We start from the raw sequence: 25941 nt of genomic DNA, 5'->3' as shown, positions 1-25941 counted from the left end.
CAGGCAGCAAAGCAACGCTGGGAGTCAACAGTTAAAAGCAGGAGCCACAGCTCTGCTGCTGTCAGTCTGTCCACACTCTGCCCTGTGTCCGGCAGGCCCGTTCCCCCAGCGTTGGCAGTGCCACATCCCCTTGTGCAGCCCAGGGTAGGTAGGCAGTTCTGCCTTGCTCCATCCGTTGCTGTTTCACTGCCGAGGGAGACGGACCCTCCTTGCCCGATTCGCTCCTGCTGCCTCTGGCACTGCCACTGCAAGCGCAGTGGAAAACTCACTGCAGGGAAAACCAGTCCTGGAAAGCACTGGGCTCTTGGACCAGCCTCTCTGTGGTGGCTGGGAAGGGAGGAACGGGGTTTCTCTGCTCTCCCCTCTGCCACAGGCATGAGTTTTCCTCTCAGTGGGTGGCATGACAGAGGGAATCCCACTATCGAGCACCCAAGATTCCTGCTCTGTTTCAGCCACACGTGATGCTGGCTGGGAAGCCTTTGGGTGCTCACCCACAGGTCTGGACCTGCATGGCAGGCATCCCGGCCACCGCAGGGGAAAACGCAGCATGGCCTGGGACTAGTTGAGCACTGAGCGCAGGGCTGACCGAGCTTGGGGTCTCAGACCCCTTCCCAAACAGACAAGCAGCCCATCTAGGGCACAGACCATGCTCATGCCAGCTGTTCCCCAAGCACACATCTGGCTCCTTTGAGAAGTGCTATCAGGAAAGACAAAAATGTCTGGGATCCACCTGTCTCCCTTCTTCCCCTACAAATCCATGGCTACTAAATCCACTTCCTTCTACAAGCACGGATGCCTTCCTAGGTACAAAACACACATTCCCACCAGATCCAGCACTTGCAGTGGCATTGAAGTTCCTTCAGGAATGCACTCAGTTCCCAGGGGAAGTGGCTGTGAGCTGAGCTGGAAGTGTCACTCGAGGGTGCGGAGGTACCATCCAGGCAGAGCACAGCCTGCAGTGCCCTGCTCGCTCTTCCCCTCCCTGCTCCCAGTGCTCAAGGGCCCTGGTCCTTCTCCTAGGTATGATGTTGAGGAAGGGACACTGAGGAGGGCATGAATTTCCAAGCCTTCCTGCTCCTAAGACTGTCTGATGAGGTCTGACAGCAGAAGAGAGGTGTTCTAGTTAAGCTGCAATTGCCTTGGGAGCCTGTAAGTCAAGCATCTGTAGGGAACAGGGTTTATAACTGCCTCATGCCCCAGGTAGCACTTTGACAGATGATAGTAAAGAGAACAACTGGTCTTTTGTGACATGACAAAGAAAGAAACAAAAATCATCATGCATAGGAGAGAAAAGGAGTGGGGGAGCTGAACGTAACAAAGCGCAGCAGTTGTGATCAGATGGTGGACCGAGTGTTCCCAAAGAAGTGTTTCAACAGACCCATACTGAAGTCACCCATCTCCAAAGGACAGGCACAGACCAGTCCTGCAGGTTTGCACCTACTCCCAGGCAGTGGTCCCTCACACAGGCTTGGGGACAACTGCCTGAACATGATCCAGGTAAGGCTGGTAGTGTGCCATGTTACAAGCCCACTTCAGCAAGCATGGAGTCTAACCACTTGCCTTTTATTCATCTCTCTGTAAGACACTAGAAGACATGGCTGTTTTCTGAGTTGCTTCCACTGAGTTGGAGCACCTGTGCTCTCTTGGGAGCAAAGGATGGGAACTTTGCTCCAGGGCAAAGCACTGCCTCAGAGAAGAGACTTGTGCCAGGGCTGACTGTGTGCCACGGATATTTTTGCGTTGCAGGGTTCACTCTCTAACTGACAAGCTCCAACCAAACTTGCATGCAGGAGGAGGATGTGAGCTTATGCCATAAACATGCAGAACTTGGACTTTTGATGAAACAAATGGTGATTTAAACCAAACAGGCAGAGGAAGGTAAAATACTCTATGTCAGGCTTGTATTGGGTGGTGATGAGCATACACTTGGGAAGTGGTAGCTCACCAAGCTGTGGTAACGGGACTGTCAGCAACTGGGAAGCATGTCTAGGAGTCAAAACTGAGCTGGGGACTGGAGAGGCTGGGGAAAAACTAGGCTGGGGAACTGAAAAGCTAGCCGTGGTGCAGGGGAAGGGCTAAATACGCAAGCTCTCCTCTCCTGAACTCGGACACTGTGGTACAAAAGGGAATGAACACCACGCATCTGAAGCAGCTGGAACATATCCCCTTGAAAGCATCAGCTTCTCATTCAGCCCTACACAGCCTCCAGGTCCTCCTGCATCCAAACGTTAACCCCCAGCTCCAGGCAGGCCACTAAGAGATTTCTTTCTTATTGACAGGGTAATCCCAGCCATGGTACCTTCCCTGCATCCAGGCTGAGACCTGGGCTCACAGCCCCAGCTTTTTCTGTCTAGCTGTAATTAGCTGCCCTCCTCTGTAAGAAGCCTCTGTGTGGGCACATGTGTCTGAGGCTGATGACACCCACAACCACGTCCAGCAAGCGTTTCATCTCATCGAATGAATCATAGAATCACGGAACAGTTTGGGTTGGGAGGGACCTTCCCAGACCGTCTAGTCCAACCCTCCTGCCATGGGCAGGGACATCTTTCAGTAGATGAAGTTGCTCAAAGCTCCGTCCAACCTGACCTTGAACACTTCCAGGGATGGGGCATCCACAGCTTCTCTGGGCAACCTGCTCCAGTGTCTCACCACCCTCATCAAAAAACATTTCTTCCTTATGTCCAGCCTAAACCTACCCTCATTCAGTTTAAAACCATTGCCCCTTGTCCTGTCACTACAGGCCCTGGTAAAAAGTCTCTCTCCATCTTTCTTATAAGCCTTCTTTATATATTGAAATGTCGCCATAAGGTCTCCCCAGAGCCTTCTCTCCTCCAAGCTGAACAACCCCAACTCTCTCAGCCTTTCTTCCTAGCAGAGGGGTTCCAGCCCTCGGACCATTTCCGTGGCCTCCTCTGGACCCACTCCAACAGGTCCATGTCCTCCTTGTTCCTCTGGGAACCCCAGAGCCTCGACCTGCTGGCCACACTGCTGGTGATGCACCCAGGATACGGTTGGCTTTCTGGGTTGCGAGCGCACATTGCTGGCTCATGTCCAGTTTTTCATCCACCAGCATCCCCAAGTCCTTCTCTGCAGGGCTGCCCTCAATCCCTTCACCCCCCAGCCTGTATTGATACTGGGGGTTGCCCTGCCCCCCCCAGGTGCAGGACCCTGCACTTGGCCTTGTTGAACCTCATGAGGTTCACATGGACCCACTTCTCAAGATTGTCCAGGTCCCTCTGGATGGCATCCCGTCCCTCAAGCGTATCAACTGCACCACTCAGTTCGGTGTCATCTGCAAACTTGCTGTGGGTGCACTCAATCCCACTGTCATGCCATTAATAAAGATATTGAACAGTATTGGTCCCAGTGCAGACACCTGAGGGACACCACTGGTTGCTGTTGGACATTGAGCCACTGACTGCAACTCTTTGGATGCGCCCATCCAGACGATTCCTTATCCATCTAACACTCCATCCATCAAATCCTTCTCTCTCCAGTTTAGAGACAAGGATGCTGTGTGGAACCATGTCAAAGGCCTTACAGAAGTCCAGGTAGGTGACATCAGTTGCTCTTCCCTTACCCACCAACGCAGTCGCTCCGTTATAGAAGGCCACCAGATGAGTCAGGCATGATTTGCCTTTTGTGAAACCATGTTGGCTGTCTCTAATCACCTCCCTGTCATCCATATGCCTTGAGATAGCTTCCAGGAGGATCAGCTCTATGATCTTACTGGGCACAGAGGTCAGAGGCTGACTGGTTGGTAGTTCCCAGGGTCCTCCTTTTCACCATGTTTAAAAATAGGCGTGATGTTTCCCTTTTTCCAGTCACTGGGGACTTCACCTGACTATCATGATTTTTCAAATATGATGATGATCGTATTTTTCAAGTATGACCTCTCATCACGACTGGCTGTTTATTTGCAGTGTCACCAATTCTTTACAAACCTGACCTTACTTTTAAACAATCTCCTCTTAACAAGGTAACAGAAGCATAAGCCAAGCCACTACCCAGGCATGTTGTGGCCATCCATCCATCTGTCAGGAAGATTTCAATAAAAACTGACTTTAATTTAGGCTGTCTGTGAGATAAGGTTTAAAGAGTTTGGGCATATGGCTCCTATTAAACTGGTCCGTTCACAAGTACTCATCTTGAGCAGTGTCATGCATGTCCTACAGGCCAGACCAGGCTGGCCAGAACAGTCTACGTCACCCAAGACCCACTCACTGCCTGCTGTTTTCCCACAAGTCTTCCAGATGGGGCCAGGGAGAGGGTGGGAGCCTCCCAGCCTGTGCTTGCTCTTGCCTGACATCCTTCCTATAAGCCCCTGCCTTCCTCAGTAGGCTTTATGAGCTGGTGCCGGCAGAAGGGATGGACAGAAGTGCTATGGCAGCCTGCACTGTCTCCAGGGAGTTGCAGTTCCAAAGCACCAACCACAAGCCATGAAGAGAGATCCCAGAGCACCAAGCCATTCCTCATTTTGAGTGCTGCATGGTGGGACAGGACAGAGGAGGTGATCATCTGCTCCTCAAGTTTCTGTAATGAACAAGACCCTCAGCAACTCCTTGTCCCCCGCACAATGGATTTTCAGAACAGTGGCTGTCCCCAGGACATTGCTCTGCTGAGTTGGTAGCAATATCCTCTTGACTTTGCAGAAGCCCCTTTCTCACAAGATGCTTTCAGCCCTACCAAGACAGTGGACCCTGCAATCTTTCCTCAATGCCCAGTGCAGATGTGTGCCCACTGCTTTGTACCAACAGGTACAAAGGTGTTTGCCAGGCACTGCTGTCATGCCAACCTGCTCCACCATCTCTTGTGATCTCTGTGTGAGATGCTGAAAATCGGTCCCCTGTAAAGATCCAGCTGACTTTAACTGTTTTAATCCTTTGCTCTTTGCTTCCTCTTTCCAAATCAGTGGATGCAAAAGACTCAGTGGCACATGGACTTGATACATTTCCAAGTTGACCTGAAGAGTCTCAGTTCTTGGTGTAATGCTATTATAAACTAGGTACTCTGGTACTTAAAAAATAATGGAATAGAAACTCCTATTTTTCTCCTAAAAGGAGCTGGGACATCTTTCTCATTTCAACTTTGGGAACTGCAGAAAATTCTGAGGGTTTATAAAACTGTTGCTGGGTCCAGTTAATCCCAGATGAAGATGTGCTTCTTGTAAAGATGGAGCAGACTAAGGCCCTTCAGCTTGGAAAAGAGATGGTGGTGGAAGTGCGACATGGATCTGTGAAATCACAGACTGGCATTGGGAAGGTGAATAGGAACTAGTTACTTGCTGTTTCCCATTTACAAGAACAAGATGGCACTCAGTGAAATTACCCAACACCAAGTTTTACACAACAGAAAGTAGTTTTCCACACGCCAACCATGACACTCACTGCTGTAGACACCCAAAGTCCAAATAAGTCTGGAAAAGGAATAGAGGAATTAATGGAGGACAGGTTCCTTGGTGGATCTCTAATGTGCATCCAGTAACAATGCCTGGCTTGGGAAGCCCTGAAACCACCAAATCCAAGAAGCTGGGTAAAGATACCAGGAAAAGGATATATAAAACCAACTGCTATGCTTACCTTAGAAATGCAGATTTACAGACACATTTACTAGCTACTGAGCCTACCTTCCCGTAGTGAGCTACATACCCTCCTGGCTTTAGTAACCACCCTTGCGTTCACTGACATTTTTATTAAACATCAAGAAGTTAACACAAGAAGAATGGCTTCTTCAGATACATGAGCAGTAAGCAGAAGCCCAGGGAAGACACAGGCCCATTGCTAACAAGGGTGGGGAAACCAATTACTAATAATGCTGACAAGACAGAGGTTCTCAATACCTTCTCTACCTCTGTCTTTACCAGCATAGCTGGACCCCAGATCACAGGAACATGTGCCTACGACAATGCATGGATCCACCCACCAGCAGGGATGGGTGGTCTGTGACCTCTTGCAAAGGTTCAACCCACATCAATCTATGTTCAGAGAAGTGGCTGATGTTGTTGCAAGGCCACTGTCTATAATATTTGAAAAGTCGTGGAGATCAGGGGATATCCCTGATTACTGGAAGAGGGCAACTGTCACAGCCATCTACAATGAGGGCTCAAAAGAGGACTTGGGAAACTACAGGCACATTAGTCTTACTTCAATCCTTGGGAAAGTCATGGAACGAGTCCTCCTAGACACTGTTACAAACCAAATGAAGCAGGTGACTGGGAAAAGCCAGCATGGATTTACCAAGGGCAAATCATGCCAGGCTGATCTGGTCATCTTCTACAACAAAGTAACATCTTCTGCCGTCATGGGGAGAGCAGTGGATGTTGTTTACCTGGATTTCAGCAAAGCGTTTGACACTGTTTCCAACAGCCTCCTCCTGGACAAACTGGCAAGATACAGATTGGATGGGTGGTCTGCAAAGTGGGTAGGGAGGGAATTGGCTCACAGGCAGCACACAGACGGTGGTGATCAAAGGTTTTTACTCAGGCTAGCAGCCTGTCCAAGTGGGGTCCCCCAGGAATCAATACTGGGCCCCACACTGTTCAATATCTTCATAAACGATCTGGATGATGGGATTGAAAGCAACCTCACCAATATTGCTGATGACACCAAACTGGGTGCTGAGGGGGACACATCAGAAGGGAGAGCCATCTTACAGAGACCTGGTGTCATGGTTTAACCCCAGCCGGCAACTAAGCACCACACAGCCGCTCACTCACTCCCCCTGCAGCGGGATGGGGGGCCAGAATTGGAAGCGTAAAAGTGAGAAAACTCGTGGGTTGAGATAAAGACAGTTTAATAGGTAGAGCAAAAGCCGCGCACACAAGCAATGCAAAACAAGGAATTCATTCACTGCTTCCCATCAGTAGGCAGGTGTTCAGCCATCTCCAAGAAAGCAGGGCTCCATCACGTGTAATGGTTACTTGGGAAGACAAAATGCCATAACTCTGAACGTCCCTCCCTTCCTTCTTCTTCCCTGTCCTGGTTTCCTCCAGCTTTACATGCTGAGCATGACATCATATGGTATGGAATATCCCTTTAGTCAGCTGGGGTCAGCTATCCCAGCTGTGTCCCCTCTCAGCTTCTTGTGCACCCCCAGCCTACTTGCTGGTGGGGTGGTGTGAGAAGCAGAAAAGGCCTTGATGCTGTGTAAGCACTGTCAGCAATAACTAACACATCCCTGTGTTACCAACACTGTTTTCAGCACAAATCCAAAACATAGCCCCATACTAGCTACTATGAAGAAAATTAACTCTACCCAGACAAAACCAGCACACCTGGACAAGCTGGAAGAGTGGGCTAACAAGAACAGTATGACATTTAAAAAAGACAAGGGCAAGGTCATGCAGCTGGGACAGAATAACCAGAGACACCAGTTCAGGCTAGGATCTGTGTGGCTGGGGAGCAGCCTTGCTGAAAGGGACCTGGGGGTCCTGGTGGACAGCAAGCTGAACATGATCCAGCAGTGCACCGCTGCAGCAATGAAGGCAAACTGGATCCTGGGCAGTATCTGCAGGGGCATTACTAGCAGAGATAGAGATGGGATCACCCCACTCTACTCAGTGCTTGTCAGCCGCACCTGGAGTACTGTGTCCAGTTCTGGTCCCCACAAATCAAAAAAAGACATGGGCAGACTGGAGAGGGTCCAAAGGAAGGCCACGAAGATGATCAAAGAGATCAAAGGAGAACCTGCCCTATGAGGAAAGGTTGATGGAGTTGGGTCTCTTCTCCCTGGAGAAGAGAAGGCTTGGGGGGACCTCATCACAGTATTCCAGTACTTGAAGGGCAGCTACAGAGAAGACAGAGGCTCTCTCTTCACAAGGAGCGACATGGAGAAGACAAGGGGCAACGGGTATGAGTTGCACCAGGAGAGGTTTCACCTCGTTATAAGAAAGACATTTTTTACAGTAAGAACAATCAATCACTGGAACAACCTCCCCAGGGACATGGTAGAGTCCCCATTACTAGAGGTTTTCAAGATGCGACTGGACAGGGTGCTAGATAATCTCATCTAGGCTCCCTTTCCCATGAAAGGTTGGACCAGATGATCTTTGAAGTCCCTTACAACCTGGGCTGTTCTACGATTCTAATAAGGACGAGGCCCCATGCTCCTCTGCCCAGCCAGAGGAAAGGCAATGGCAACTTTTTCTAACAGGGACCCACAGGTCTGATGTACTACTAACACTGAAAATCCCAAGTGAAGCAGGAGACAGATGACGTTGTACACGATGAGCAGTCAAGTGAAAGTGGTTCATTTTTCTAGTCAGCGAGAAAGACTCCAACGAGCTTTCCTGAGGTCCACTATAAAAAGACCTGTAAGCCTGAAGCAGGAGTGTTGGCTTGGACAACTCACCTTTGATAGACTTAAGAATTTCTTGAATTCTCTGTGGCTCATTGCGGTCTGGTCTGCAGCTCGGTGTGATCTCCAGCACGTAATCAGGACCGTACTCTGTGAAGAACTGCAGGGAAGAGGAGAGGAGAGTCAGCAGAGAGGTCTCTGGCTGGCTGAGGCTGGAGGGAGGGCTCCCCATGGGTACCTGTTTGTAAAAAGGCAAAAACATTTTCTCCATCTGAGGGGCACATGTAGCTTAACTACATCAAAGAGGTGCTTCTGCAGTGTCTGTGCCCACCTGAAGTTTGCAACCGCTACCAATTCAAGGGCTTGGGAAGCAGAGCTCAGTGGTGCAGCCAAAAGCAGTCTCAGGTCTATCCCAATGCTTTATTTGGGAAAGCTGTTGACACTCATTTTACCCATGGTTACCTGCAAACCTGATTTTTTAATGAACAGAATTCAAGTGCTGCCTATCAGACATCCTTCCTTTTGGTTCCCTGCCCCACCTTGCAGAGTGCTGCATTGACATGACTGTGAAAGGAGAAAAATCAGTGTGCTTCAAGGTTAATAATGTTGTCTTTCCTGGCTGAATGCTCCAATAGTGTGCAGCTCAGCCTGAATGAGAAAATCTGCAGCACGCAGGCTCTACACGATAACACAGAATCAGAAATTATTGCCAGCAGTTTTATTTCACAAGCACGCAGCACTGAGCAAAAAAGCAGACACACCAGGGTTAAAAATTCAGCAGTGAAGTTGCAGTCGGTCATGTTGCTATGCCTAGAGAGCTTCACCCCATGAAGAGCTAGTCCAGACGTAAAGCTATTGTACCAAAGATAGGGAAATTCACAGCATTATAGTCTCCCAAGTCATTAATGATGCACAGGGCTGGGGTTCTTCAAGGGTGAGATTGGAGGTGGCAGATCTGGCAACCCAAGACCCACATCTCTGCACTAGCAGGGGCAATGACGGCTTCTCCAAGCGGACCTCAACATGCCAGTACTGATGAGGACAATGAAGTGGCTCCTGAATGTTGCAGGTTACAGTCCAGCATTTAAAAGCAAACCTGAAAGCATGCTGGGTTTACCAGCCTGTGAATTGCAGCATTAAGGAGCTGCCTGCTCTGTAAGTACATCAGCTATTCACACAGAATGGGCAAGGCAGCTGGGTCAGGGCAGGCAACGTGCTGCCTGCCCTGCTGCCTGCCAGACTTTTTTATGGGCCAACACAATATTCCACTGAAAAGGGAGTAAAAGGCAGATTTTGACAGCTGCATCGGCTCATTTGTGCAGTGCTCAGTCACTGTAGACCCAGCCAGCCGATTTGAAAAATGGAAAAATCTTTCCTTTTTAGCGAGTCAGTGTTTTGATCTATGCTTTCAACGCTGTGAGAATGAGATCCCATCTGTCCCCCAAACCAACGTGGGGCAGCAGGAAGCTGCTCTCAGCTTATTAGAAAACTACCATGACTATTCAGATCAGAGATGGACCCAGGGCCAGCCCGAATGAAAGCCCTACCCAGCTGTATCATGCAGCATGGGAGCACATACTTAGCTAATTAGCAGGCTAGCCCTCTTTCTTCCAAGCTTCTCCACAGTCAGCCCAAGGACTGATGTACATTTTTCAAGCAGACTATTTTCACAGTTTTCTTAAGTAATCTCCTTTATAGCTAAACATTTTCCTTTCTTCACCTCTGCCCGCAGATCGCTTTGGAAAGCCCCTGCTGAAATACTGACATGAGAGGAGAACACTGACATTTTTTATGCTTAGAAAGACTGAAAATGGCTACAGCAGAAGCCACCAACATGTCTTGGGAAGTCCTCACTGAGAGCTGGTGCCTCCTGTCTGGTTTGAATTTGCCCTTGTACTGTGAACAAGACAGAGCTACTCCCAGAGTATACAGGCTCCACTGGCAAAGCCCACTGACTCCACAAACGAAGGAAGCTGGCTAATTTGCAGGAAAAAAGGAAAAACACATAAAATCTTGACTGCAGCATCTGTGAAAAAGCACATGGAAAACGCACACCTCTTAGTAACTGGTCTCGGCTGCACAACCTGCTGGTTACACAGGCAGTGGCACAGCGGACTTTGCACTGTGGATCTAGCACATCCAACCTGGGAAACAACGAGGCACAGTTAATCCTGATGAAGCCATCATTTTGCACTTCCTCATCCTCTGATTTCTATGGCATCAAGTGAAACAGAGCACCAATACAGTTTCATGCAACTGTTTTTCAAAGTCTATGTTAAAGGGCAAAAATACCTGGACTTTTGCACTGATGTGGTTTATGGCAGTCGAGAAGCTTTTGGTATTAAATAACTAATACCCTGTATTAGTTATTACCTCAGCTCCATCTGCTGAGCCACCCAGTATGGGTTGCAGAGCACAGTCATGCAGAAGAGCTTGGGGCTGGCTGGGTTTTACACTATCCACCAGAAAGCAGGTCAGCAGGGCAAGCCTTGTAAATCTTGAACTAGCTTATCCAAGAGCTCTGATGCAGGTGCTCTGAAGCAAACAGCTCCAGCTGTTCAACACATTCCTACCCCTCTACCGCAGGTTCCTGTGCAGGTGGCAGGAGAAAATACGTGTCCAGTTACCCCAGGTCACAGACTGAGACACAAGGGCTGCGACACAAACCAACAGGGCACAGGGGCAATGGCAGGAGACCCTGCCCACTTCTGCTGCCTTGCACCAGAGGCAGAACGGCCAGGCAGGTAAGGACAGGACCACCTCTCATTGCCGCAGCTAGAGGTGCTTCTTGTCTCTGAGGAAGCAGTAACAAAAGAAATTCTTTCAACCACTCATCAATTGACAAAAGCAACAAGCAACACCTGGGAATCAGCTGAGTTCTGACCCGCCACAGGGACCCAGAGAAGCAAATCCAGCAAAACAAACCAATGACATCCATTTTCTCTTTGAGGTGGGAGGCTTAAGCCTTAATACTTCCAAAGATAGTACAAAAAAGCCATTTGTACAAGCACCTTGTATCCACTCTCTTGCAGCCTGAAGGGGATTCAAGAGGTGGTTTTCAGTGCTTCAGAAAAGACTCATTCTGTTTCTTCATCTCTCAGAACAAGGAGGATGTTACAAGCAGACAAGCTCATGCTTCAGCAACAACAAAATGCCTGCATTACTCACTCATCCATTTATTTGTAGCAGGGAAAAATATATCTTTTTCATCCCTGGAAAAAACCTGTCATTTTCTCTCCTGAATCAGCAGCCCACCTGGAAACTCACAACCACTCCCTTTTAAAAGTCAGGCATGCCAAAACTGAGAGAATCACAAACGTCCGATGCGCAATCCTAAAGCCCTGAGCAGGCTAAAAGGACCTGAAGTTTAAACCAGAGGGAGGCATACCTGGGACTGCAAATGTCTTCCCTCCCATCAGCGGCGTGTCCCAGAAAAAGAAGCAGTGCCCAGTGTAGTAGCACAACTGCAGAGTGCTTTGGTGGTCTGAAAGAGGATGGGAGTAATGGTTCAGGAGATGGGAATGTGGAATGACTGCAGGGAAAGAAGTGTTGGAGGAAGAAAAGAGTAGGCATAGAGGCCAGGAAAAAGGGTGAGAAAGAGAAAGGAAAAGGCAAAGAGGAGAAATAAAAAAAAAAAAAGGCTAAAACAACAATGTTCTTAAAGGGGAAGGATATTTTCTACTGAATAATGCCAGATCTGACAACAAGTACTATGCCAATAGCAAAAAATTAGGCATCTTATGAAAGTCTAAATTCTGTCCCTGATTTTAGTACAAACAGTTCATTGGTGGACACTGCTGCAGGGGGAACATGACCCACTGCACCATCAGCACTGGATGTTCAAAGAAATTCTATGTTGGTCCTTCCAGACATCCTAAGACTATTTAAACACCATTGCACTGCTGCTCAGTCAAATGCTTTCTGGATCTCAAGACCACACCCGTCTTGTTTTCAAGCCCTTCTCTACAAACTCATGAATGAAAAAGAACCACCAAAAGACCTCCATGTTTCTGAATATTGACTTTCTTTCATAGTAACTTGATTCCAAGACCTGGAGCTGTAAAGAACATCCCCAAACCCCTCAGTGCTGGAAGAGAAGCAAAGTGCTGAATATAATTGGGTAGAATTTGGCCCGTCATCACCAAAAAAGCATGCCAAACCTGGCTGATGGAGAGAAATACATTGAGAGCAGCACAACCTAGCCACTTCACAGCAAGGTGCTTCAGCAATGATCTGTCCCAGGCTGTGCACTCTCATGAGTTTCCTTCAGGAGGCAAGCAGAGCCCTGGGGTTGTACAGCAGGAAAGCAGTGCCTGGACTGCCTTCAAGCTGCTCGCAGTCAAGAATTCTGCACTGATCTCAAAAAGCTGACTAGTCTGACAGCTCAGCTTCCAGGTTTCGTGTTAATCAGAATGGGAATTCCTATTTAAAGCAAAGAAAACACGAAATCAGGAAGTACCAACCTTTGTTTCTGTGCACAGGCACTGATAAGCTATTAAACCATTAGTGGTTCTTTGCCAGAAGCAGCAGAAAAAAAACTGGGAATCTGACAAGAAGACATCAGCCCTGTGTGCGCACAAATACATACGTACACATACACAGAAAGCACACGCTGTTTCCCCTTCAGATTATCTCATAGCTGTATAAATATTTCATACCCACTAGCCTCCAAATCAATCTTCCTCCTTCATGACTTTGCCCCTGCCAAATCTGCTTCCACCAGTTTACCTTAAATATGCCAACCCATCCCAACAGCACAATGCAGGCAGCCTGGAGCATCTTGTGGAAAGATTATAGAGGGTAAAATATACTGATGAGGAGGACTCTAAAAATACGCAAAACCAGTCAGCTGTAGCTTCTCAGGGAGCTTCTGTTAGGAAGCTCTGCAGGATCAATGCAAGATGAGGCTGTCTCATTCTTAATCACAGAGAAACAGGCTGCCGCACATAAGTGCTAGCCTGGAACTTGCACTAGCAGCAAGGTGAGGAACTACGTTACCTTCAACTAGTTCCATCTAAGGGGAAAAAAAAGCCTTCTCTAAATGCAATGACTCATGGAATGAGAGAAGGGAACAGAAGAATTCCCGTCAAAGTGAAGGGCCACATATCGAATACATAGTAAGACACTCCTTCCCCTGAAAATCTGAGGTCCGTAATGTTTAAACTAACTTGTCAAGTCAAAAATCCAGATGTCAACATCACATGGGAATGTGCCTCGTCCAGGCTCTGGAATAAGGCAATGGCAAAGCACTGCCTGGCACCTGACTGCTCTCTGTCATGCTCTGATGCAAGATGAGCCTGCTAGAAAAGATAGTGTATTTTAAGTTCAGTAAACGGCAGAGCAAGATGGGCTACGCCTCCCAAGGACAGCATACAAGTATTATTCCAAACTGTGTCCTCCAAAAACCATATTTGCCAAACATCTTACTGTCTTCTGCTCTGACAACCGTGACCAGCAAAGACTGGTCTTCCAGATAGCTTTGTTGTAAAGCAGAGCCATAAGAGAAGCCAGAGAGCAAAAGGTCCCCTATGACTTTGGATGCCAACTCCCAAGCTGGCTCATCCCTTCTACAGGCAGCTTGCAAAGAGCCTTTTGACTTTACCAGACTCAGGTCCCCTCGTAGAAAGTGCAGGAGTGCAAGAGCAGCAAGTTGCTTCCTGGAGCGCTCAGTGGGCCGGCATGTGTATTCACATCTGCACCCAAGGCAGCTGGTAGAGACGCTGCACTGAACTGCACACCCTGCCTGCATCTATCAGTGAACCTGCCCGATGGCTGGGAACCTTCTCCTTTGGCAAAGGTGGAGAATGGAAGCTTCATCCTAACTTTGTCCAAGCCCTCCACAAGGCACCAGCCCATCTTATGGATGCGGAACGGGATAAAGCTTGCTTTTGTTTACACAAGGCTTTCCTGGTTCACTGTGGCTTTTTAAACAGAGCCAAGTCTTGACGTGCCCCTCTCCATGCTTCAGAGGAAGCCAGAGGACATGCAGCCATCCCCACATCCAAGCTGAAAAGCAGCCAGGCAGGAGGAGGGCCCCAGACACACTGCACAACACATGGACACCCTCAAGGGAAGGCAGAGGACACCTGCATCCTGGGCACTGAATTGCTTGATGGAGTTTGCCTTCTCCGCATAGCCACCCACCAAACACCCAGACAAGCACTCCCATGGCTTCTCAGAGTTATGAGCCCCAAACCAAACCTCCACCATTCTCACCTGGACATTAAATGTGTGGGACCATGTGCTGCCACGCTTATACGCAGCTCTTCATTGTGAAGGGGCTGGCAAGCGGTGGCACAGGAAGCCAGGTTTATATGCCCTTAAACAGCATAGAGGTCTCAGGAAGCCAGGCCTGAGATTCTTCTCCCCATCAGCATCTGCACAGGGAGTTGCATCAGTACACTCTCACTGCACTCTCCGCAGTGACCTCTCCCCAGACCTCAAGCACCAGCATTTCTTGTAGTTGCCTTATGACAGAGGCATCTCCCTCTGCTAAGGACCTATGTGCACGCGCCGTTGGACATTGATATTTCTGACTGTGCAGTGTCCCAAAGGCAGGGTTCAGCAGCAGGCTTCCAGGAGAGACTGGCACCTGTCTGTACGTCACAGCTTTCATCAGAAATCAGACTTGTTTCAGTGCTCCTGAGAAGCAGGAGGCTCCCAGCCCTGGAGGAACACTCTTTCCTGGGGGAGAAGCACAACACGATCCAGTACAAGCTGTCCCACGCTGGCCTTAAGACAGGGCTTGCACATCCACTCAAGGGTGAGAGGCTAGTAGATCTCAAACTCCTGCTCTCGTGTATGCCAAAGCCCATGCCATCCCTCACCAGAAGACAGAACAATGTGCGGAACAGCTGAACCACAGGAAGCCCCAACGTGGGGGGTACGCAGGTACCTGGCAGGGACTCTCCCATGAGTTTCATCAACCAGCTGAGATTCCCATGTCAAGAGGAATAGATTCACCAGTCCTAGAATAATACACACAAAGGCTGGGACATAACAGAGGTGGAGACTGGAGTTGCTAAGACAGGAGTTGGGAAGACAACACACACTGGCCCTCACATGCTCAGGCTGCACATGCCCTCTGTAAATGAGCAAGTAACAGCATTTTCCCAGCTGGCCCCTCCTGATCCCAGGCTCTAACTGTCACATCCAACACAAAGACCAGCCTTTTCACAGCTTCACTGGTTTATCAGCTTTGGCTATTAATTTACCACTGACGAGAAAACAGATCCAGCTGGCAATGTTTCCAGTTGACTGTTGTTCCTCCATGAGTGACAAGACCTTGGAGGACCATGGATGCAAGCAAGAGTTATTGGTTTGAGTAAAGCAGCCACCAGGCTGCAGCCTCAGTTGAAAGCCCACAGAAGCAGGATCAGGCAGTTTGGTCTGTGTGGAGAGGAGCCAGCTTGGGGACAGCATCCAAATTAAAAGGCAATGTTAGCTGCAGTGAAGACAAGCCTACAACTGCTCGGGATCTGCCATGGCTTCTGATCTCATGGAAAAGAGGACAAACAATAAGAAAGATGTCAGCTTCACTGCAGATTGCCTGCAGCTGTCTGACTGCAGCAAGGTTCCTTCATTCCTGTCATTACAGAGCCATTCCGTCAGACACCCTCAGCCAATCATGGGACCAAGTAACCAGAAATTGTTGCATTTGTGTCTACCTCAGAGACAGCATAACAGCAACCCCAAACACAACTTTCTTCTCTTCTGAGACATTCAGGCACTGACCCAAACCACTGTCAAGCAACCAAGTGCAAATCAGCTAGAGAAATCACTCCCAGGTTTGCTGCACATCTGCACTGCTTCCCATTTTATTTTAAAGTATGAAAAAGACTTAAGCTATAAACCCAAAGATGCAGTTTCCAATGAGAATGAAAGTCGGCCAGAAAGGCTTTACCAAGGAAGAAAGGATGGGAAGAACCAAATTTTTACACTGCAAGAGGAGCTGCTGGAGTCTCCAACTGGGGGGTCTAAGCCCTGGGCGTTGGGTAAGAACAGCCTGGTGGCACTGGGGATACTGGGACAAAACCAAACTGAGGGAACCAACCAGAAAATCTGAGCATTTCCTGTGACGGAAATCTTTCTGAAAGTGGAAATTTTCCTAAAGGAAGTGGTGGAAGCCCAACTGCTTCCATTATCTCAAACCAGATAAAGCCCTTGAGCATAAACAAAAGGCAATGTTCTTGTACTGGGTGCCAGTTTACTTTGAAAGGGGAGTTTTGATATCTAGAAGCAATTATTATTTTCCATGTCCAGTTTTCATGAGCCAGGCAATTTTCTAATTCATTTATTTTTTAAAATGAAAGTCCTGGTAACTGTTACTAGCCTAATATAGGCCCTCATAAGTATCTTTTAGCAATCCTCTCACACAGAAAAACCCCACCCCATTTTCTCCACACAGTAAGACTTACATGCTGTAATACACAGGCTAAGGGGCAACAGGCAGGGATAACCTACCCACGACTCCCTGACTGTTGAAGAGTATCCAGAAGACAGAAAACTCAGACAATGCAGACTGAGGCTGCTGCACACATGTGAATTCTATCCATTACAGGGGTACAGACCTTTGCATCACCTGAAACCTCGGTGCTACGGACACTGGACCTGTCATCCTTGTTCAATGAGGTGGATTAACTTGCTCCAGGTAACTCAAGCCAAGGTGTCAGAGCAGGCTCTCAGGTGTAATGCCCCTGCCTCATTTATGGTAGGCAGGATTTTAATGAAGAACGGTGGGATTAACGCCCCTACCTTTAGTGTTACCCCATGCAAGGTGCATATTGGATCACATCTTGGCATACAACCAGGCGTCCCCACCTTGCTCCAAACCAGAGGCTCAGCCAATTCAGCCCTGTCGAGTACCGGATGAAGAGCAAGGAATTACAGAAACCAAAAGGATGGCCCCAAACGTGCCACCCTGGAAAAGCACCCTTTCCTGCGTGCACTCAGCAAGCCCCATAAAGCACACTGTGCACAGCCAGCCGCTAGCCTTGTGCTCTTCTTTTTGCCCAGCGTCCCGCTTGACTAGGACAGGTTTGGAGAAGTGCTGAACACCCACAGCTGCCCCCAGGACCAGCCTAAACCTGTAAGTACCATAATAATGCTCAATCCTCTCTCAAACCAAGCCTTACATGTTACCAACGGAACAAACACAGACACAGCAGGACGCTTCTTGGCCATACATCACAGAAAACTGGAAGAGCACCCAGAGAAACTCTGTGTTCGCACTGTTCTTTATACTCATCCCCCTGCATCTGCTATCGGCTACTGTGGCAGAGAGGAGGAGACAGAAAGACTGACAGCTTCCTGGACAATACTGCTCACTTGACATGGTGAAGGAGGTACCATCCTCCAGATTGCACATCCCCATGCTATTTAAGACCATCGCAACACGTCAAGCGAGCAAAGTCTGGTGTCCAGGCCAAGGGAGAAAGAGAAACACTTGCAGTGGACATAACCATGACACAACTGTTTTCTTGCAGCGTGTGAGTTGGGAAGAAAGCTCTTGTGGGCTGGTAAGAAGAAATGGCTTTTGCTACAGAGGGTTCAACTCCACTTCTCAATTCTCTTCAGCTCTGCGGAATAGCTATCGCCTTTTGGAAGTCACTGTCTGGCAGGCCAGGTGCCCAGCTCAACACCAGCTGAGCAGCCAGCAGACACTGGAACTTGCCCCAGTGCACAGGTGAGAAACAACAGAAGGGCTTAACTTACAATCAGGGCTTTGTGAGAGCTTCCCCCCCCCATTGCAAATTGTCCCATTCCCTGCCCCAAGCCCCTCGCATCCCCTCAGAAAGGCCTGGCCTCCTGTTCGCTCACTTCTGGGAGCAGTGGCGGCAGTTGGTGGAGTGGGGAGTGGAGCAGAGGTTGTTCAGCAGGTACAAAGCACTGTTTGTTCCCTCAACAGGGCTAAGCTGCTGCTTCTCCTGCTTCTAACCCTCCTGGGGCCCCCGGGAGAAGGGGCAGGGACAGTTCAGGAACGTGACTGTGTTCAGTTTGCGGTACCTTAGCAGGGCCACAGCTTGCCTCTTTGATCCCTGGCCATGAAAAGTGCATAAAAGACTGAATTCAAGAATGTAGACCTTTACAAACTGGCCTACGGGAACTCTGTCTGCCCCAGGACCACCTCCCACAGTAGCAGTGCCCTGTATTATCACAACCCCCTGTGCTGGTAACTGGCCGGAGGTCCTTTTCATTTAGCTGCCAACACCTCCCTCCCCAACACATCGTGCTCGAAAAGCACCCTGCAAGCACCACTCTGAGGCCCCAACACTGAATGTGCCGCAGGCTCACTGCTGCTTGGGTATACACAGTTGGTATCTCACGGAAAACACTTGATTCCTGCAAGCACAGCCAGAGCACGTGATCACAGAGGCAAAATCTCCCCAGTTGGGTGCAAAACAGAGCAACGTTTAACTCCTCCCCAGTAAATAACCTTCACGAGAGCAGTGAGCAGCAGCCAGAAGGCCGAGGCTGAGAGCACACCGCTCTGCCTGATGAGCCGGGACCCGTCAGGCCACCTTGCTCACACTGCACACAAGGATGCTCTGCTCCCTCGGCCTTCCTCATTTTGTAAATCCCACAAAAATCACACCTTACAAAAAGATCTCAACATAGTTTATGAAAGTGTTTCACACTAGTTTACTGATGCTTCATTCCATTTCCTCGTGTCCTATTGCCGGTCACCAGAGAGTTGAGACCAGCACCTCCCCCTCCACTGCCCCCTTTGAGGAGGCTGTAGACTGCGATGAAGTCCCTGCTCAGCCTTCTATTCTCCAAGTTGAACAAACCAAGTGACCCCCTGAAGGCAGGCTGCTACTCCCTGCTTACTGACGTGAGTATCACCATGTTTTAGCTGGTGATCCGGAACCGTTCAACTCATGTACCAAGGCTATTTCTTATTACCAAGGTCACTTTATCACCAAGGCTACTTTATTACCTTTGATGAAGCACATGGCCACAGGCTTTAAAATAATAAGACCACTTATCATATGCCAGTGTCTCCACACATTTTCTGTGGACCTGATGTATATTGTAGCAGAGTACCATGGATTTCTGACTCGTTCCTGATTCAGCTCCAGCAAACTCCATTCACCCAAGAGCTTTCTGGCTATGATGAACCACCACTCCAGCCACTTCACCTAGCATTGAATAAGCACTGCAGCTATGCTGATCGTCACCAGCTGCTTTGCTAGCTAACGTCACCACCCTGGAGATGATTCTCACTAAATCCTCTCTGTGGTGCAGGAATCAAGATGTGCTTGCTCATGGTAGGCACTTGGTTTTACAAGCCTGCCATCCTATAGGTGTCCAAGTGGGAACAGCAGCACTCGGTGACTGCTTCATCTAAGGCAGCCCACGTTTCCCCTTCTCTCTGGCTCATTCCTCTTCAAGTGCTGCACCACAGCGCCAAAAGACAGGCTGGGCTGATCTCCAGGAACTTGTTCCTCCAGGGTGAACCCTGAGCAGCTCATCTCATCTCCGGAAACAAAACCACAAGCACCATTTTGCTGCAAGGGGAACCCAGACAGGCTGGCCACCAGCAGCACAACTCGCAGCCAGCTCACCTCTGCAGCTCAAGCGCCGGCCAGCCCAGGAGGGGATACAAATTCATAGAATACCAGGTTGGAAGGGACCTCAAGGATCACCTGGTCCAACCTTTCTTGGCAAAAAATTCCTTTGAGAAGGAGCAGCCAGAGCATGCAGGGCCCCACTGTGCACCTTGTGACATCCTGCAATCAACTCATTCCCACACTGCTCTTATCCTTCAGGGCACTTGGTGCAGGAATCATTAACACAGCAAATAAGCTGTTCAGAGCAACAACAAACAGGCAAAACCTAACCACCTTCAGCAGTTAACTCCTACAGAGGGACCCATCCTTTTCACTTCCTGCATATACAAAAGATCCAGTCTTGTTTAAAACCTGTTTCTGCAGACACCTAGTGAAAGGATCATATTTAAGCACAACACCTCTCAAAAAACATCTTGTATCTGTAATCACCAGTTTCTATAATGATGAATTTCCACACAAATGCTTTACTTTCTCATGCATACTGGTCCGTGAGATCCTTAGACAAAGGCAAAACCATAATTCTCCTCTGTAGTCACTGTAGGCTTGAACTGCTTTGCACGAGCAGGTTTGTTTCTGTAGGGTCAATAACATTGATCTGCGGTTTGAGACCTATTATGAACCTATAGTTATTCCACCCAAAATCAGTCTAGATTGTGTCCCTCCAACCAGCTGTCCAGCCCCACTCAAGACTTTAAAAGCACCAGCACTGGAACTGAGACAGCTCATATGCTATCATGAACAGCACCTGGCCTCATGGCCCGCTGCAAGACTGCTGGTCAGAAAAGCTTCAAAGTTGCACCTGGTACTTTCTGTAAGTCGATGAAAGCAGGGCTAAAATTTAAAGCCTTGAGAAAGGCCTGGCTCTTTCCTGGCAAAAGTATGTGCACATCCTAAAGAGCTCTTTGAGCAAACAGGTGACTCCCCCTCCCCATCCTCTCTGTAATTATCTGAGACTGGAGTTTATTGGTGCCTGAGATCCCTTGCAAAAAGATGTGGACAGCCTTGAGTTTTGGGAACAAGCACCCACTATGCTGCTAGGACAGTGCATTATTGTTACCGGAGTGTCTCAACAAAACAGTATTGAGCAGCAAGGATGCCGTTTGGATTAGGTAGAACGACTCAGCTCTCGTGCAAGGAGAAGGGAGGGTTTGTCAAAGCTTTACCTCGTGATCGGGGATCTCGGAGGACAGTGTTCTCCCAAGGATGACCCCAGTCAAGTATGTCCAGCAGCGAGCTGTGTTGGCAAGGTTGTAGCCTCCTGTCTCCAGCAAGAATTGTGATTTTGGAGGGGGAAGAGTGGGGAAAGGGAAGAGAGAGGGAGAGATTTTAGTGGAAGGAACAAATTGTGGAGGCAACACGCACAAATTCAGCTTATTTCATCCACTCAGGCTGTGCCCAAAAACTGCGTTTTGCACCTGCTGGCTACATGAGGCCAGGTCCAAACGACACGGTATGCAAGAGCAGACCTCCCAAACTGAACCCCAGTTACACCCAGTGTGGCACAGGCCAGGCTCCTCCAGCCACCATCTCAGACCCAGCATAAGCCCCCGTCCCCATGCGCTGGGCTCCCTCCTGGCAACAAGAGGGGTGTTCAAAGCTAACAGGGAGAGAAGTGCAAGGGCAGCAGTGGAGACATGGGATTCCTGCTTTTTAATGCCAGCCTTCAACCCATAAAGCATAATACACATGCCCAGCCATTTGCTGGTGAGCTCTTCAGCGCTGTTATGTTTGAGAGGACAAATATGATGCTCATTAGTACAACTTGCAACTGCTTTACAAGTAAATGAGGTTTCACAGTCAGTATGGTAATGGTCACCTCTGTGATAACGGTACATGAGCCCACAAGGAGAAACCTTAGCTGAAAGCAATCCTGCAAGAGACCCAGAAGAAGGTTTTTTTTCCAGCAAAGATGACTAAAATAGTAAGAGAGAACCACTTTGAAAAGAGAGGGAGATCATATTTTTCAGCATTCCCTTCTCTTTGGGTTGTTTGGTTTTGGTTTGTTTTGGGGTTTTTTTTTGGCAAGTATTGACTCCTCCCCCAATATCCACTTCAAATACTTCCACAAGCTGCAGTGGTGGGACACTCCTTTGGTATTTTCACGAGTGACAAATAGTTGTCCCTCATTTTTTGACAAAATTTTTGGGGTTTATTTTTGCCTGAAAGGTGCCATCCCCAGCATACCCACAGACATGCCACAGCAGGATTGAACACTCATAACCTTTCCAAAACAAAATGCATTAGGCACAGCAAATTTTAGGCTTAACATGCTATACCTGATCTCCCCCATCTCAAAAAGGACAACAGATAGAGCTGATATGGCTCGAGGCAGAGAGCCGGGGGGCTCTCCCTGGCACACAATGGCTTTTGTTGTTCTGAAATGCTCTCTTGCATAAAGCCTGTCCTGTGCTCTCCCCACTGGACAAGCAGCTGGTTATGCAGCATGGCAGAGCTAAGTCAACCTTAGCTTTCACTGGGTATCAGAGCCCTGCTGTACCGTGCAGGCAGCCAGACCTTTTCCCAAGCCCCTGCTTGAATCCAAATTAAATCATTCATTGCCAGATGCCCAAGGTAGATTTGGGAACACAGTGCTCACTTTTAAAGAGAGGTGCTGAAGGGGTGATCAGCAGAGATAGGAATCAGAGGTGCCATTGAGAAGCTAGGATCAGTTCATTGGATTAACAGCCTCTGCTCTTCTCTGGAGGAGACAAGCAGCCTTTAACTCAAGATCTTAGGGTCAGGATTGAGACTTGCACCTGTCGGTACCAAGGATTTCAGGTCTGTGTGAAAACAGTACTGTGCCACAGAGTGCCCTCCTGATGCTGCCCAGCAGTCACCCTGCTAAACTCCAGTCAGTGCCAAGCCCAAGGGCCCACACTCGAGGAAGGGTCACAGGAGGACAAACCCGTTTCCTTGTGAACAGCAGGACGCGCGTGCACTCACCTCCTCCCAGGATGAGAGTTGCTAGCTGCCACTGCAGGACGTACTTCAGACACTTGCCCACTCCCTCGGGCGTCATGTTGAAAGAGCACATGGGATCTCCAGCAATGGTGTCTGCCCCCAGCTGCAGCACAACCGCGTCTGGGTTGAATGCGGCGTACACCTCCTTCAGCACACTGTGGAGAGGAGAAGTGGTGAGGGTTACTGCAAATGTGGCTCAGAAGGATGCTGGTGGCATGGCCCTGGTTCCTCAGATCCACCGATGCCTCTCAAGGTTTCTGCATTTCTCTGCTCCCACCATCCTCATACCAGTTACGCTCCCTCGGCTCCCAGTTAGCCTTCTGCCTCCGCTACTCTCCTGCAGTAAGTTTAACTCTCAAAGTGCTCATCACCAGGCTGATGAAGGCAAAAGCATCACTGAGAACATGGGTGAGGGGGATCTAGTCCTGATCAGCTTAGTGGTAGCATCAAACTACACGTTTACGTTGGCTGCCCTGAGCAGAAGGGCTGCAAGCCAAATCCAGGGGCTTTTCTCCCCTGTAAAAATTACGGTGAAGAGCAGGGTCTGGTGAAACAACAATCCTAAACTCTCACACACCTCTCACCAGGAGAGGACAGGATGAACAGAGAAAGGCTCTGTCTAGGTTCTCACCCTCCTCTCTCCCATATTGGCTCTTGAGGTAGAAATACATTTCCCCCGCTCTAGCGGATGCCGAGGTACAGCAGGGCCAGTGTCCTGGAGATAGTTTATTAGAAGTATTCTCTCTTGCAGAAGGCAATTGGGCATGTCAGACATTTGGCTTTGCTCCAGGAGATTTTTTTTAGTATTACGAACACCACAAAGGGAATAATTCTGTTCCCAGCACTGTGCTCCAAAGCTCCAAATACAAGGCAAATAATGGAGAAAAACATGTTCCTTTCACAACAGTGTTTTTATTTTGCTAAAGTAGAAACAGATGTGATCCCTGGAATAAATGCTTTTGCCTTGGTTAAGAGAACCTAAGCATCGCCAGTTCTTATTTGATATGCAATTAGAAACCACTGCGGTGCCAAACGAGAGAGCTGCTTCCCTGTGACAAAGAGCTTGCATTTACCAGCACTAACCGCAAGAAACTTAGCCAGTCACTGCACCCAGACAAGGAACCCCACTGAGCTCGGTGCAGTCTGCCAAGGCAGGGCCGAGGCCATCAGCTCTACAAGCACCACAAATTCACTACCGAAATACAGGCACTGCCGGGATAAAACTCGACCGGTGATGAGAAAAACTCTGGGAAAAAACTCAAACCCTGTCTCCCTGAAACTAAATATGTGAGCCTCAGGAAAAACAGGATTTCCATTCAGTATGCATATTCACCCCAGGTATGGCAGCACAGCCTGAACATGCCGAGAGCCTGGTCCCAGCACCCCAGGTACCCGGCAGGGCCAGATAGCTGACAGCTGCTCACACCACTCATGTTTTGACAGCTACCAGGCCACGTTGGCCACATGGTCCCACCAAGCTAAGCAAACTGAGGCAGACGGTGAAAATCACAGTGCCAAGGAAAGAGCAGTCAAATCGGCATAAGCTTCCTTCTTGAAGTAGACCCAAAGTCAGCCTCTCTTCTGCAGATGTCAAGGATGGGATGGATGAGAGGGGCTTCCACCTCTGCCCAAGGCCCACATTGTACTACCCTTCCCTGGAGTAAGGAGGACTGCACCGGCTTTCTTCAAACACTGTAGGGCTTCTTGACACTGTCTGCTGCTGGCGAGGGCTTTCGTTGCCTGCACTCGGACATCTGCAAGCACATCTAGCTCCTGTGAGCTGTCCCTGGGTCCCTCTTCCCCCATCTCCTTCGGACACGCTTCTCCACTTTTGCTAGACGGGCAGCTGACACTGGCCAGTTCAAACAGCTCACTTTTTCCCTAGGAAGCTTTACATTCCTCATGGATCCACCAGAAACAGGCAGATGCATGTGAAATAACATGGATAGAGGAAGGTTCACTTCTTGCTAGTAAAGACTGGGGGTCCCCTGCCCCCTCACCGATCTCACTGTGCAAGGACAGCCACTTCCACCAAAAGGCAATCACTATCATGAGTCCTTCTGTTATTTCCCCAATGAAACTCACTTCAGGCCAAGGCTTCCTACTATTTCTCAGCAAGGTCTCCCAGCGAGGACTGAGAAGAGTCTTTTAGCCCATGCCTGCAGGTTTTTGCTGGCTGCATGAGGAGTTTTAAACAAAGTTCACTCTCTCCCAGAGCTTTTCATTTTCAAAGCACATTGCAGATATTACCTAAATGATAAACATCTCCTTGATAGGACAGCATTTGTCTGTAGCTGCTGGGATCTCTGTTAATGCATAAGGGTAGCTTAGCCCCCGCCTTTGCCCCACGCTGTGCTCAGGAACAGAGTAATTCTTTCTGGTGTTTTAGGAAATCAGTAGAAGGACTGCTCTGCAGTCTCAGCCCCATCCAGATGTTGATGGACCCTCACACGCATGCAGGCTACAAGCATGAGCTGACGATAAAGCTAAACTGACCATACAGCAGCAGGTAGTCCCTTCTACGCATCCTTCCCAGCCCCTTCCTCTTGCTCATGACGAAGCTACTCTGATCCCACAGTGTGCAGTTTCAGAGAGCTGAACTAGTAGAAAGTTGCTTAGCAGGGTTAGTTTTCTGCTAGGTTAACTCCCTGAACGGGTTCACGGCAAGGAAAAGAAGGGAAAGGAGTGGGCAGCCAAGGATAAGGCAGTGGCAACGGGTCTTTTCTCCCCTTCTGGCAGCATCCCTCAGGGAGACCAGCTCAGTCATGCCGTCAGAGCTCCAAGCCTGTCTGGGAACTCCTGATACACCTCCTTGCAATGGCAGACTAATCCCAGCTAGAAAACTGACTTTGCATCGAGATGCATCATGAGCACGACAAAGATCTCTCACCGCCTCACAGCTGCTGGCACAGGAACCTCTGACCTGTAACTGCTGGCTCCAGTGGGATGGTACCCCCATCACTGCAGCCAGGGCACAGCATGGCCAGTGAGGACTGTGCGGTCTGTGCTGTGCACTCATTTGGCACAAACGCAAAGGGGATGTTCTGCCCCCTTTCTGTTCCTGAACTAACAAACAAGTTCAGGGAAGTCTCGTAAGCAACGTAGGGCCACA

General features: G+C 49.0%; 1 protein-coding gene across 10 annotated transcripts in view; it reads right to left on the bottom strand.

Moving 5' to 3' along the window:
• The window catches only part of HDAC8 (histone deacetylase 8), a 44806-nt gene that overhangs the window by 4693 nt on the left and 14172 nt on the right, over nucleotides 1–25941 (bottom strand). For 8 of the 10 annotated variants that reach the window (XM_076347592.1, XM_076347591.1, XM_076347595.1 and 5 more), the window contains 3 exons: nucleotides 22812–22984; nucleotides 21032–21126; nucleotides 8350–8455 (listed from right to left, as the gene is read on the bottom strand). In XM_076347592.1, coding sequence (XP_076203707.1) covers nucleotides 8350–8455; nucleotides 21032–21126; nucleotides 22812–22984 — 374 coding nt within the window. The other 2 variants (XM_076347601.1, XM_076347596.1) reach the window with 2 other exon arrangements.

Source organism: Aptenodytes patagonicus, chromosome 9 (assembly GCF_965638725.1).
Source record: "Aptenodytes patagonicus chromosome 9, bAptPat1.pri.cur, whole genome shotgun sequence".
Classification (NCBI taxonomy): Eukaryota; Metazoa; Chordata; class Aves; order Sphenisciformes; family Spheniscidae; genus Aptenodytes; species Aptenodytes patagonicus.
Note: the sequence above shows the minus strand (reverse complement) of the source record. Positions and strands in the feature narration are given on the sequence as shown.